Genomic DNA, 14,834 nt, shown 5'->3' with positions numbered 1-14,834 from the left:
TCCCATCAAAGGCAGGGGTATCTTTGGAACCAGTCATGTGATCTAGAAGCTAAGCTGCAGCTAGGCTACCAACAAAGTGTCCCACATGTATAGCCTCTGACAAACTCTGGCGAAGAAGCAGATTAACGACCCCATTGCTGAGCACGCTGCCCAACACGACGTTCATTATTTGGATGACTGCTTCACAGTCTATGTGATCTGGATCCCTTCCACCAACACCAGCTTTTCTGAATTGTACAGAGAGAAACTCCCCTGCAACATATCCAACGTTCCCGTATCACTCCTCAGCCTTAGTTAGTCATTGTTGTTATCCATCTAATCCATTATCTGTTCCCATACCAGCACTACACAGTCCTCTACTCCAAAAACTCAGTCGTCTCTCCTCAGCCCCCACCCTCCGTCTAACTTCCAAACTGCAGTTTCCCCATCCTCTCCCCATCTCGTCATTGTGTGCTCCCATAAGCAGCAGTTTACCGTCTCCCAACCCTGCACTGGTATGCCTAGCCCTCTCTGCCCCAGCCTCCTACTTAGCTCCATCAAGCAGCTGCCTCTCTCATCATGAGCTGCTGTTTGCAGTCTCGCTTCAGCTGCCAGAGACCGTGGTCATGTGCGAGAGAGTTGCATTTAGTGTGTGTGTGTGTGTGTGTGTGTGTGTGTGTGTGTGTGTGCGCGTGTATGCTGGCCGAAATCTCACTTTCTGACAGTCTTTTTGTTGTGCCTATCTGCTACTTAGTATCTCCCCTGTATGGTGAGAAGCAACCACCTTTTTCATAACACTGTTAATGATTGTAATTTGTTATTCACAGTCTTGCCCACATTCTTTTTACTGTTGTAATCTATTGCCTTGTGATCAGACAGTTACAGGCTACAAGTGCGCCACGTCAATACAGCGACTGATTTCTGTGGAAGGGGGTTCGCTTCCTGCCACTTTTATGCTCGGTACCAAACTTATTTGGAGAACACATCACTCCACTTTCTACCCATCTTCAATTCCCAGCCTCGTAAATAGGTAATGGCGGAAAGTTCCATATATCTCACACTTTTAATCAATTATACCTGGAATAGGTCTCCAACATTACCTTGTAGCAGAGTTCAAGATTGCGGATGAAGTTGATATCTGTGCGTACGATATGTCCAGCATTCACATTGGCCAAGTCGAAGATGACCACATCTCCAAGACAGTAGTCTTCGACCAACATAATTTCCAATCCGCCTGTAAGTATGTTACCATACAAAGGCCAAACTAAATTGCTCGAGTCTTCGTCCATTGCAGTCCAGATGCTCACGCGATATGCATCCTTTGTGAGTCGTGGCATCACCATCATTTTGCTGTAGGAGACGTTATACTGCTGTTAATACATGTTTATGTGAAAGAGGGTAATATATGCCGTCAAAATGAAGTTACAATTTACGAAATGCAGGAACAAACAATCAAGTATGAATCTAGAATGAATCCTTGGCTTGGTGCTAAAAGGGCCAATGTCCAAAATCAAAGTTTTTCAGTTGTTGTCTCTACGACACTGTCCGTAAGGCCATTATTTTGGTGTAAAAGAGGCCAGTGGTCAGTGCTTTTATTAACAGAGATACAGATTCATTTAGGGCATATGTCCAAACGGAATGTCAGAAGAGCATTAATGAGAAGAAAGGCCAATATACACTTAAGCCCATTAGGAAAAATATTTTTCTATAAATAAAAAGGCCAAAGTGCACATTGGCCTTTTCAACCCATGTGTGTTTGTGACATTGGCCTCCCATCAAGCAACATGTATTGGCATTGTTGTATAACATTGTGTTGACATTGTTGTGTAATTGTGTGTTAACACTGTATTGAAATCGCTTGTAGAGATTTTTTGTAGTGTTTGTTTAAACGCCAGTTTGACCATTGTTACAAAGGTTACAAGATAGCAACAAGAGGGAAAAAGCTGCTACAAATGGGTTTGAGAGAACTTCCAAGCCAAGGTAATAAATACTTGTATTATTCCTTTTACTTTATTACACTTGACACTTAAGCATTAGTTTTGTTTGTTTTACGCTATAATAATCAGCATAAAATTAGCGGTTATTAGTACATGTGTGTTTTAAATAAATTATTAGCATACGCGTTCTCTTCAGGTCTGTCTCGGGAGCCCCAGCAACAGGCACTGTCGTGCACTGACGAACAATTTTTACAACTTAGTAATAAGACTGATGGTCACCAGCTCACCACCTGATTGTGGCGATCTAAATGACTTTTCTTTTGATGAGTGTTTTTCCTCGGAAGGCAATTTAAGCGATACAGGCAGTGAAGCGAATGCACAGAATGAAGCGAATGAAATGAATTGTCGTGAACACTCCAACTGAAATGAATGCTTTGAGTGAATTGAATAATGACGAGAACGAACAGGACAATTTATTTCAGGAACAAAATGCATCGACAACGAAAAAACGCGGAAGAAAGAAGGCTGAAGGAAATATTACCAGCAAAAGGATGAGGAACCCAAACTCGTGGGCAATTGTAATAAGGAAGACAAGAAGAAATGCAGGGTTAGAATATAAAAATTCTACAGAAAAAACGGTTAAGACCAAAGGTCTTAAAGCAGCCTGTACATGTAGGCTGAAGTGTTTTGAAAAAAAACTATGTTTGCGGACTATCACTCATTAAGTAAGGAAGCAAAAAACCAATTCATAGCAGGATTCGTTTGTGAAAAACGTAAAGCTCGCCAAAGATTACGAGATGGTAGAGAATTGGAGAGTAGACGAAAATTCACTTGCCTCTATTCACTACCTAAATCTGGTGAGCATATTGCAGTCTGTCAAAAAATGTTTTTAAATACACTTGGCGTCACCTTAAAAAAAAGTCCGAGTTGTAACGGAGAAGAAAAGCAAATCGAACTCAGGTATGTGTGCTGAAGGTCTGTGGGGAAAGCATGGGAACCAGCCAAAAGTGTCTCAAGAGGCACGGAAGATTATTCTCGATCATATACAGATGTTTCCTGCCATTGAATCTCATTACTCTCGTTCACATACTGCAAGAAAGTACCTTTCACCCGATGTGTCAATTTCTAAAATGTACAAACTATGTGTGGACTTTTGTACAGAGAACAACATCATATCTCAGAGTAGGTCTTTCTACAGGCAGATGTTTGTGGAAAATTTCAACTATCAATTTGAAAAGCCCAAAAACGATAGTTGCGCAAAATGTGATAAATTTGATATGATTATTAAATCTACCGACCAAAAAGAAGAGCGAATAAATTCTGAATAGTTAAATTTAAACACCTTGAATTTCCCGGAGATGCATACAAACAAAAGGATATAGACAAGAAGTTGTATTTGAAGGATAAAAAGCTAGCTGCCGTTTCCTTCGATTTGCAAAAGTGCCTTGCAACGCCGTTTTTAGTGAATGGAGTACCGTTTTACAAGAGGCAGATCAGGACTTGTAATCCCACAGGTAATCAAGCTAATACAAAACGACAAATTTGCTTCATTTGGGAGGAAACCATTGCCAAACGTGGTAGCCAAGAAATTGCTTCGCGTCTGATGAAGTACCTAAACAATGTATTAGACAAAGAAGTATCAGAAGTAATATTCTACAGCGACTGTTGTCCAGGTCAAACAAGAAACATCTTTGTTAGCGCAATGTTCCTTTATGTCGTGCAAAAACGTCACGAAAAAGGGCATTCACTTGTTATCCACCATAAATTCTTAGAACCAGGTCATACTCATATGGAAGATGACACAATTCATACCATTATTGAGAGAACAAAGGAAAAAATCTGTAGACCCCACTGAAATTCTAAGGGATTGGGTGACCTTCAACAGGTACATACAGTGTGATCCAAATCTTATAGTATTCGAAATGGAGCAAAGGGAGTTGTTTGACTTCAAATCCCTCATGAAAAACATCTTCATCCACAGGACTAAAAACACCGAAGCGGAAACTGTGTATTGGAACAGTGTTAGGTGGGTTAAATATGCGTTTAATGAAGATTCACATGGCAAGTTGTTGTACAAAACCACTCTTCAAGATAATGTACAGTTCCAAGTATTGGACATAAGTAGAGAAAAAAGGGAAACGGCGTGGGAGCTAGCTAGCCTGCAGCCTGTATCAAACCAACCACGTTCTCTGTCAAAAGAAAGACCCGCAAAGTATGCAGGAGAGCTTCTGTGAATCAGTAACTATAAATTACCCGTCAATTGAAGCAGTGTTGTACCATGTAACTCTTTAACCAGCCCTGGAATATAAGTTTAATAAATTTTTGAAATTGTGGTGTACACTTTACGTGGATTGTAGTCGGCAGTGATTTTTTGAAATTTCAGGAATTACTCTGCAGCAGAAGGGTTCATTCCAAATGTGAAAAACGGTTCCAAGGAATTATCAATCTACCATGAGTACAAAAAAATATTCGAATTCGAGATAATATTGCCATTACTGTATTTAATGGTCAACGGTTACAATATTACTCTACTACACGGTCATAATTAGTAAGTTAAATCAAACTGAGAACAAATATTATCAGAAATCAGTTACAGGTTAAAAAATGTTTTCCAAACACAGGCTGTTGGCAATTAATACATTACAGAAACTCAGTTACTTTTCAAGTATCACTATTTCTGTGTAAAACGATCTTTAGTCTTAACGTACGAGGTGGTGCACCCCTGACGAACTATGGCTTAACGGTTCTCACGTTATTCAATTATTTTTTAAAATTATGGAGAATCTTACTCCTTGGAAAACACATTAAGCGTCTGTAGCAGTGTAACGTGGCAAGAGTTCAAAAATATTGTTACAGGTAAAGGAGGAACCAAGCAGAACTAATCGGAAGCACCTTAAGCTTCTGTAATTCGTCCACTAAAGAAGCTCCTCAGTCAATCCTCTGACCAATTCCTGAATATTATTAGTCCGATTCGGACCATCACAAATTCGAAACAACAGAAGAAACAGAAGAAATCAAACTCACAGCTGTGCATTTTCTCACGATTTCGATTACAGACCGCCAGAATGTTACAGTGATGCTCATTAAACTTCATTGGCAGATGCTGTAACTGATGCGCTGTACATCAAATGCGAGAGCTTACGTTCCACCTGGAGCCGAGTAACACATTACGTCCTCCCAAAAACCCTCGCGAAGTGACATGACAAGAAAATCAGATGAATTGGAGGTCATATGGAAATTTCAGATGGATTACGTTATGGTCAGGCCGAGATTCCGAAATGACATACTGGAATGCAAGGCGTAACGAGGAGCACAAACAGACTCAGATCACGATTTAGTAGCGGTGAAGAGTAGGCGTTAAAAGAGACTACTCAGGTAGACTCAGTGCGTAAGTAGTCTGATGTGAAAATACTAAGAAATGAAGAGACAAACTTGAAGTTCTCTGATACTAGCGATACTGGAATAATGAATGGCTCCTTACGCAGTAAAGTTGTAGAGGAGAAAAGGGCATTCACAGAATGAAGGCTTTCACCACCGGGTGACATTGCTGTTGATATACTTTCCGGGATGTGAGGTCGTGGTCCAAGAACTTTTCTGCTCCTTACGTTTCGTCCAGCGCAGTCCTGGACAAAACGTAAGGAGCAGAAAAGTTCTTGGACCACGACCTCACATCCCGGAAAGTATATCAACAGCCGCATTCACAGAAGTTGGAAAGAAAACCATTCGAACAAGGAAGGCAACTGCGAACAAACAACAGATGATAGATCAAACACTTCCGCTGATCGATGAAAGAAGGAAGTAAAAAAATGTTCAGGGACATTCGGGTATACAGAAATACAAGTCACTCAGGAATGAAATCAGAATTAAGTGCAGAGAAGCTAAGACGAAACGGTTGGATTAGAGATATGAAGAAATCTGAAGAGAAATGATTGTCGGAAGGAGTGACTCGGCATATAGGAAAGTCAAAATAACCTTCCGGTGACAACAACCTTCGGTGAAATTAAAAGCAAGATTGGTAACATTAAGAGTCCACTGGGAATTTCACTGCTAAACGCAGAGCAGAGAGGGGATAGGTGGAAAGGGTACACTGAAGGCCTTCACGAGGAGGAAGACTTATATGAAGTGATAGAATAAGAAACAGGAGTCGACAGGGAAAAGTTAGAGGATTCACTATTAGAATCAAAATTTTGAAGTGCTTTGAAAATCTTCAAAAATGGTTCAAACGGCTCTGAGCACTATGGGACTTAACATCTATGGTCATCAGTCCCCTAGAACTTAGAACTACTTAAACCTAACTAACCTAAGGACATCACACACATCCATGCCCGAGGCAGGATTCGAACCTGCGACCGTAGCAGTCGCGCGGCTCCGGACTGAGCGCCTAGAACCGCTAGACCACCGCGGCCGGCTTTGAAAATCTTAAGGTCATATAAGGTGGAAGGGACAGATAACATTCCATCGGAATATCATGGGGGGGGGGGGAGTGATAAGGGATTGTAGTAGCAACAAAATGATAACTCACGTTGGGCTGCTGAATGTGTGAGTCTGGCGGTATACCCCTGAATTTCGCATACTCACACAATTCCGAAGATTGGAAGAGCTGACAAATGCAAGAATTATCGCGCAGTCAGCTTAAACGCTCAAGCATCCAAGTTGCTGTCAAGAATAATGCACAGAAGAATGGATAACAAAATTTAAATCGTTTTAGAACACCATCAGTGTGGGTTTAAAAAGCGTAAAGGCACCAGGGAGGCTGTTCTGACGTTGTAGTTGATAACGGAAGGAGAACTAAAGGAATACACTTTCATAGGATTTATCGATCTAGAAAAGCGTTGGACGATGTAAAATAGAGCAACATTGTACAAATTCCAAGAAAAATAGGAATAAGCTATAGGGAGAGAGGGATAATACACAATATGTACAGGAACCAAGGGGGATCAATACGACTGCTCTAATAAAAGAGGGTGAAAGAGAGGGACTTAGTTTCCCGCCCGTACTGTTGAATATATACATAGAAGAAGTAATTGAAAGCTAAGAGGTTCAAGAATGAGGGCAGGTTCGGGGTGAAAGGATATCAATGACACTACTGTCCTCAGTAAAAGAGATGAAGAATTGTAGGATCTGTTGAATGGAATGAACTGTCTAATGAGAACAGAATATGGATTGAGTGTAAATCCATGAAAGAGGAAAGTAATGAGAAGTACATAAATTATAAAAGCGATAAACTTAATATCAGAATTGGTGATTGCGAAGTAGAGGAAGTTACGGAATTGCTCTACGTAGGCAGCAAAATAACACATGACAAACGGAGCAATGAGGGAACAAAAACAATCTAGCACAAGCAAAGAGGGCATTCCTGGCAAAGAAAAGTCTGCTAGTATCAAACACAGGCCTTACGTTGAGGTAAAATTTCTGAGGATGTACGTTTGGAGCAAAACATTATGTGGCAGTGAAACATGGTCTATGGGAAAACAAGAACAGAAGAGAATCGAAGCATTTGAGGAGTGGTGCTGCAGAAGAATGTTGAAAATTAAGTGGACTGATAAAGTAAGACATATGGAGGTTCTATGCTGAATCGGCGATGAAAGCAATATATGGAAAACACTGACAAGAAGAAGGGACAGTATGACAGCACATCTTTAAAAACGTCAGGGAATGATTTTCATCATAATAGAAGGAGCAGTAGAAGGGAAAAGCTAAGGAGGAAGACAGAAACTGGGATACATGCAGCAAATAATTGAGGATATAGGCGGAAGGTTCACTCTGAGCTATGTTTGACATTGGAGAGGAATTGGTGGGGGGACGCCTCAAACTGGTGTAAAATTTTGGTTATGTTACATTGTTTTAAATACACCTGAAACTTATTATTATCATTCAAAATCAAGTAAGGCTTAGCGTTAATCGCGTTGAGGGTAACATGTGATACTTCAGCGTTCCAAGTAAGTGAAGATTCACCATGAAAGATGTAAAGAATCTGATGATTTAAGATATCCTTGAATTCTCTGACTGCTACATATATGAAAAAGATGATGATGTTCAGAGTCAAACAGCACATTATTGACACTAGTTTGTTTCGTAGGTGACATTTTGGAGATGATCGTCAAAATCCATGAGAAATGCGCCCTGCATCACTTTGAAGCTTGATCTGAGAGATCCAAGAACCTTACTTAGAATGAATTGGATTAGATCTTCAGCCACTCTTTCATCTGACTAGAATAGAAGGAATTTTTCAGGACAGATTAAATTCAATTTTTTGAATCATAGGTGAGCAGATGGAAGAGAAATTAGAAATTGCGAGAGAAAAAGCGTATTGTGCTCTTCCAGCCACGTGGCTTTAAGCGACAATAACGTAAACAACAGTGAATGTTTATTCATCTGATTAAGTATTTACCCAGTACTCCTCTTCACGTACGAAGAAAAACAGCTGCGTAGGGAAGAGAACAGGGATGTCTAGTTCTCTCCAAAAACTGCATTAACTTGTGGTGTGAGTCCGAGCACAGGGGAAAAACTTGCATTTGGAGGCAGCAGTATCCCTATTTTACTGTTATCGAAACAAGACACTTAACTTGGAGTGTACAATTCGGCATTTTCCTAATAATGGCATAACGTCGAAAGATTTCTTTAAAAATCTAGTCAGTAACTACAATTTGATGGTAACGCCGAGGATCATATAGGAAAGTACTTGACGGTGAAAAATTTACGACAGGTGAATAATCTTTTCGAAAAATAACGTATATGTGATGGAACCAAAACTAAATAAAAACCTGTGATTTGAACAAAAATATAATACGAAAATAGCTGCACAGAATGACGTGTTTTAGTGTAACCCATTACTATAAATCGTGAATGCAATACAACACAAGCAATTAAAAATGAAACTGAGATAGATATTTCAATGTACATTAGGATTCAGCATTAAGTCATCCCTACTTTTGAGTTTCAGAGCAAGAATGCACTCTCTATTTTCCACCACACACCACACATTTTGTTGACACAGAAAAAATCTAGCTGGGGACACTGTTGGTTTATATGTCTTTTGGGTTTGCGAGTTGATGCTGGCGGTTTTATAGTTATCAGATCGTTTTACACAACAATGAGATAGGCACTGAAATGATCCAAGAAGAGGGCGCTGTGTCGCTTTGTGGGTTGTCACTAATGTTGAAGAATAAATGTACAAACAACGGAGGTGCTGGTAAGATATTTGGTGGCAGCAAAACTGTTTAAAATCTAGAGCACGGCAATAAAGTCTTCTGCGTTGAAATGATGATACGACTGCACGCTTATAAAGGGGCGTTTCACTCAGCGAGATTTGAAGAGGCAAGCCATTTCAAGCAGCCTGACAAGATTGTCGAACGCTGTGAGATCGAAACACTCATTAAAAGAACAGTGGAATAATAATGCAGAACGACTGATTAAACTCACAACTGATTTTTCAAGGACATAATAAATTTGCGTATCCCGTTATCTGTAATAGAGCATTTTAAAATTTTTGTTAAATTTGTTATATAACAGGTGAGTTACGAATAATAAGAATTTACATGCGATTTCAAGTCCTGACTTACAAGGAAAGTCGTTTCTGTTGTTGTCAAATTGTTACTGATTTTTTTAATATTTTTTATAATATATTTTATATTTTATAATATATTTATAATATAATATATATAATATAATATATATTTTTATATTTTACTTTAGTGTAGCAGTAATCATCATTTTCGTAGTTTGCTCTGACTTTTCGTTTATTAGTGGTCAGAAATACATCTCAGTCTCCAGTTGATATTTAGTGACGGCAGTTGTGCAGATTTCAACAACAGACTGAAGTTTATTTCTGAGCACTACTGAATGACAAGTCAGAACAAACTGCAAAATTAATTATTGTTATTAGGTTAACCCAAAGTATAATCAGTAACAAATTGATAGCAACAGTAACAACGTCATTGCATGGAAGTCAGGACTTGAAACACATGTAAAATTATATTTTTCATAAACCACATGTAATACAAGAAATGTACCAAAATTTATAAAACGTTAAATTACAGCTAACCTGATGATGGTTATGTAGCTGAAATAGACCCGAGGTTCAAATAAAAAGCAATACTCATAGCAGCGCAACTGGTTACACAAACTTTTTATGTCCTTGAAAGAGATTCATTACGCAGCAGTCCCAGAGAATTCCAAAATAATTTTTCATTTGATCGTAAATTCAAATACTTAAATACTGTTTTAATAGCACAAAATACTCCACTGTTTTCCCGAAAAAAGTAATATTATCATTTCACAAAGAAGTGACAAGTAACGTAAGCCTATACTTGGCTAGAGTCCAGATATCGCCACATGTGCCCTGCAGAGTTATACATCCATTACAACACAAAATGAAAAGCTACAGAAAAAATAACAATTCTTTATGAATTTAAAAAGCTTAAGAGAGATAAGAACTCACAAGTGCTTCGTTGCAAGCTGGAAGTCGCTTCCTCCGATATCTCTGTTCATTAGTAACTCAGGAAATCTGTGTTTGAGGGAGAAGTATGCGTCTAATCCCAGTTTCACCTTCTCCATGCTGCACTTGGAGTTGATGTACATTCGTTCACTGAGGGCGTCGTCTGGAACACAGATTTCCCGTAGTGGTTATGAAGGTAAATTTTTACAAGGATATTAAGGAAACACAAAAGGGAAAGGATTCTCATATCGACAGCAATTTTGCTATGTAAAATTTCGTATGATGGAACTGTTAAGACGTCAGATTTTTTTAGTATGTGGTATTTGTATGGTCCCATAATCCCTTTATTAAACTGAAGTCACAAATTAGTATACAAAACTATAAGTATTTGTTTCACAGTGATCAATAAAAGAACCTGATCATCTGTAATGAGATAAGGTTCAGTTACTTCTGCACTTGTTAAATGTGTAATAAATTGGAGCGATTTTCAGATAAAATAATAATACTAAGACAATGCTGCCATAGACATGCTAATGAAAGAGACAAATAATATTCAGATGTACAAAGCATTACATCTATGTAATTATACCAGTAATGGTGATTGTATGACTATTACTCAGGCTTAATACATGGCCTCTAGTGTGGCAGATGTACTGACCTACAGCGTCAGGTAGGTGTGGCTGCATCCTTAGCCACTCCCGCAGTGACGTCACAGCCGTCTTGATGTCATCCTCGTTGGTACCCAGCTGCTTCCTGACGTACGCCACCTCCTCAGGTGTGATCACCAAGTATTTACCGGTGTCTGCCATTGCTGTAAAGCAGAAAGTAGACACAATCGCTTGAACAGGAACACCAGTTCACTAATAGAAAAACCTGAAGGCGTTTTTGACATACAAGCACTGATTGCTTAAAAGAAATCGAAGAAGGAAGATTAGAGTTCTTAAAGTCAGATCAATAAGGTTGAATTGTTTCAAGTATCGGGAAGAAAATCGGCCGATAGCTTTCAAATTCATTTGCCTAGAGTGATTTAGGAAATACACAGAAAACCTAAATATGGATGGCCAGGCTGCTTTAAGTTTCTTTTGAACGAATCTACACTACGGTATTATTATCCGTATCTCATTGTGAAGTATGCGTCTTGGGGTGACGGCGCTGTATTCCTACTGACCGTCTCCACTGAAGACAGCTGTAGGACCGGTAGAATTTTCATTGGACTAAGATTGCATTTAGGAAACGTAACAAGTTTAAAATAACTGAATGAAGCACTGTCAGAGACGGTATACAATACTGTGGCGGGGACGTTGAGCAGATCAGTTTCTGCATAGGACCGTGAATATGGAAATTAAAAGAAATCTAGCGTAAGGATATAAGGTAACATGAACAGCAGCAGAAAATAGTAGAGTAACTTGGTTGGTAATTTGGGGGACGGGACCAAACAGCGACGTCATCGTTCCCTTCGGATTAGGGACATTTTAAAGGAACCATGCCGGAATTTGCTTGAAGCGTATAGGGAAATCACAGGAAACCTAAATCAGGATGGCCGGACAACCGTCGTCCTCTAGAATACGAGTCCAGTGTGCTAACCACTCTGGCCCTTTGTCAGTAGGGGAGAAGGATTCCTAATGAACAGGAAGGTAGGGCAGAGAGTAAATTATTCTGAATGGTTAGTGACAGGATTTTCCTCATCAGAATCGATATGAAACGAACGCCAATAATGAAGAGCAAACTGTACAGGATTATTCCTAGGAATCCATGTGGAAAGAAGCAGGTACTAAAGTATTGTGGAATGATGAGATCTCTAAGTGTGTAATATAGAAATAATGAATGCCACAGTAGGCTGTTTAGTTGAAGAGGAAATTACGCATCTAAAAAGGAAACCATAGTAACTGATCAGTCAGATTTAGGTAAAAGGAACGTGACTGTCAGATGTATTTCAGTTGATCAGTACGAGAAGGAGGTACAGACTTCTCAGATTACGACAGATGTTCAGCAATCAGATTCGCTAAGGCATAAGATAAGTAAGAAGAGCAGAGAAGCCATGATGAAATGGTCACAAGAAAAATGCGAATAAATCGAGAGAAGAACAGACTCAGCTTACAGAAATGTCAAACAACCTTCGGTGAAATTAAAAGCAAGGGCGCTAGCATTCAGAGTGCTATGGGAATCCCATTGTTAAACGCAGGGAAGGGAGCGCTTAGGTCGAATAAGTACACTGAAGACCTTTACGAAGGGAGGAGTTGTATGGTGGCATGGTAGAAGAAGAAATGAGAGACGACATGGTAGGGTATTCAATAACAGAGTTAAACATAGCTGTGGATGGACTGAGGTCTTCTAAGGTAAAAGACACCGATAAAATGCCTATGGAGTTTCTAAACTGCTAGGGAAGTGACGACAAAATGACCATTCAAGTTGTTAAAATCTGTGAGTCTGCAGGCCGAAGAAAGACGAGCAGTAGAAGTGAGATTGACATTAAAAAATACCGGAACTGGGGGACCAAAAAGTAGATTAGGCGAAGGGGTTCTGTGGCCTTAGAGGCAAGATATTATATGTGGATAAGGCAAGGACGACTCAAAGAAGTAGAGCAGCGAAGGCAAGGAGAACATCCGTGCTTAAAGAATTCTACTGGTATAAAACATCAAACTTAATTTAAGGGTGAAAATTTTCAGAACGTATAGAAAGAAATCATACATTGTTTCTAAGACAGAAAAGAAGAGAATCGAAACGATTGAGTCATGTTGAAAATTAGATGGACTGAGAGGGAAAGATGAGTTTTCCCGCTGAATGAACGAGGAGATAAATATGTGGAAATCACTGACAAGAAGAAGGGACAGGGAATAGGACATCAAGGAATAACTCCCATAGTTGCTGAAGAAAGTGTAGAGGGTATAAAAAGCAAAGGAATATATCGACTCTCATACCCCATAACACATAGAAGGAGAGCAAAGATGTGATGTGCATATACAGGCAAGTAAATGATTAAAATTTCAGAAATATTGAATTATTCATGCAAAACTGAGTAAACCAAAGACGTTTTGTTTCACCTCTTTGCTTGCCTTTACATGTACATCACGTCTACTATATTGGTCCCACTCGGATGATTCCTTGGTGGTTCGTCGTATTTTTTTTTCTTTTTTGTCGTAGTGTGTATTTCGAAGGAATATTCGCGGCTGTTGATTCTGTTACTCTGTGATCAAGAGTTTGACGCAGGAGAGGAATTCGTGACAGGCTGCGTCAGGCCAGTCAGAAGACTCATGACAAAGAAAAAAAATGAAGGACATTAAATTTTCCTCTACCAACAAATTTAGACTGCATTTCATCGACAGCTGCAGAGATGGTACGTAAATTCTATGGAAGGTTAATTGAGATAAGAATTCTGTGTTTAACAAGGAACGGCAACTTTTTCGTGAACCACCTCAAAACTTTGCAAACATAAAACTTTTCGTGTAACTAATTGAACGAAAATGTAAACAATAATTTTATGTGTAATGAAGAGACAAGCTTTTTTTTTAAGAGACAAACTCTGCTATAAATATTATTAAAAATCTCAAATCACTGCCATCAGGGCTCAGCATTTATTTTCTGCGTACGGGCTTGGCGACCGCGGAGTTCCTGAGCAGGAGACTGGCAAGCACCGCTAGACCTCTGTCACCATAAACTCTGGGAGTGCTAGAGCGACTACTGTGCGATGAGACAGTCAAACATTGTGGGCCACAGGGAACTGAAATCTTGGCTTGACCACTTGGATCGCGAGGATGGTATAAACATCTATAAGAATCCCTCCAGTCTCAAGGTGTGCTGCCCGCTGATGAGATGCGTTCTTGTTGAGGTGGAACTGTCGTTAACTGGCAAAATGAGGTAATTGCCCAACTCAGTTGTACGTTGTACAATGTACAGCTTACTCAGAGAAGGGGAATGGATGAACCGTTGGTGGGCTTCTGTAACCAATCTAATAAGTGGGCTCGTGTAACCGGGGCTCCTGATTCAAGGATTCTTATTTTAACAGCAACAGACTTGATGCTGTCAGTCATAACGTTCTTTTATAGTTAAAGAAAATGAAAAAAAAGAGAGGAAGTGAAGGCAACTTTGAGATAATTTCCACTTCCTACACTGAAAAGGCTTTACGGAGTTTTCCTTTGTTAGCCTTTTCTTATGGTAATGGCCTTGCCGCAGTGGATCCACCGGTTCCCGTGAGATCACCGAAGTTAAGCGCTGTTGGGCGTAGTCGGCACTTGATGGGTGACCATCCAGGCCGCCATGCGCTGTTGCCATTTTTCGGGGTGCACTCAGCGTCGTGATGCCAATTGAGGAGCTACTCGACCGAATAGTAGCGGCTTCGGTCAAGAATACCACCATAACGATCGGGAGAGTGGTGTGTGCTGACCCCAACCCCCTCCTATCCGCATCCTCCACTGAGAACGACACGGTGGTCGGATGGTCTCGGTAGGCCACTCGTGACCTGAAGACGGAATGCTTTTTATTTT

General features: G+C 39.8%; 1 protein-coding gene across 1 annotated transcript in view; it reads right to left on the bottom strand.

Moving 5' to 3' along the window:
- LOC124795472 (clavesin-1-like) overlaps window positions 1-14,834 on the bottom strand; it is an 80,021-nt gene that overhangs the window by 21,656 nt on the left and 43,531 nt on the right. The window contains exons 2-4 of the mRNA XM_047259503.1: window positions 11,012-11,164; window positions 10,357-10,516; window positions 1,080-1,329 (exon numbers count right to left, since the gene is read on the bottom strand). Of these exons, the coding sequence (XP_047115459.1) occupies window positions 1,080-1,329; window positions 10,357-10,516; window positions 11,012-11,162 (561 nt within the window). The 5' untranslated portion in view covers window positions 11,163-11,164. The remainder of the gene's footprint in view (window positions 1-1,079; window positions 1,330-10,356; window positions 10,517-11,011; window positions 11,165-14,834) is intronic.

This window comes from Schistocerca piceifrons, chromosome 4 (genome assembly GCF_021461385.2).
Source record: "Schistocerca piceifrons isolate TAMUIC-IGC-003096 chromosome 4, iqSchPice1.1, whole genome shotgun sequence".
In the NCBI taxonomy this organism is placed as follows: Eukaryota; Metazoa; Arthropoda; class Insecta; order Orthoptera; family Acrididae; genus Schistocerca; species Schistocerca piceifrons.
Note: the sequence above shows the minus strand (reverse complement) of the source record. Positions and strands in the feature narration are given on the sequence as shown.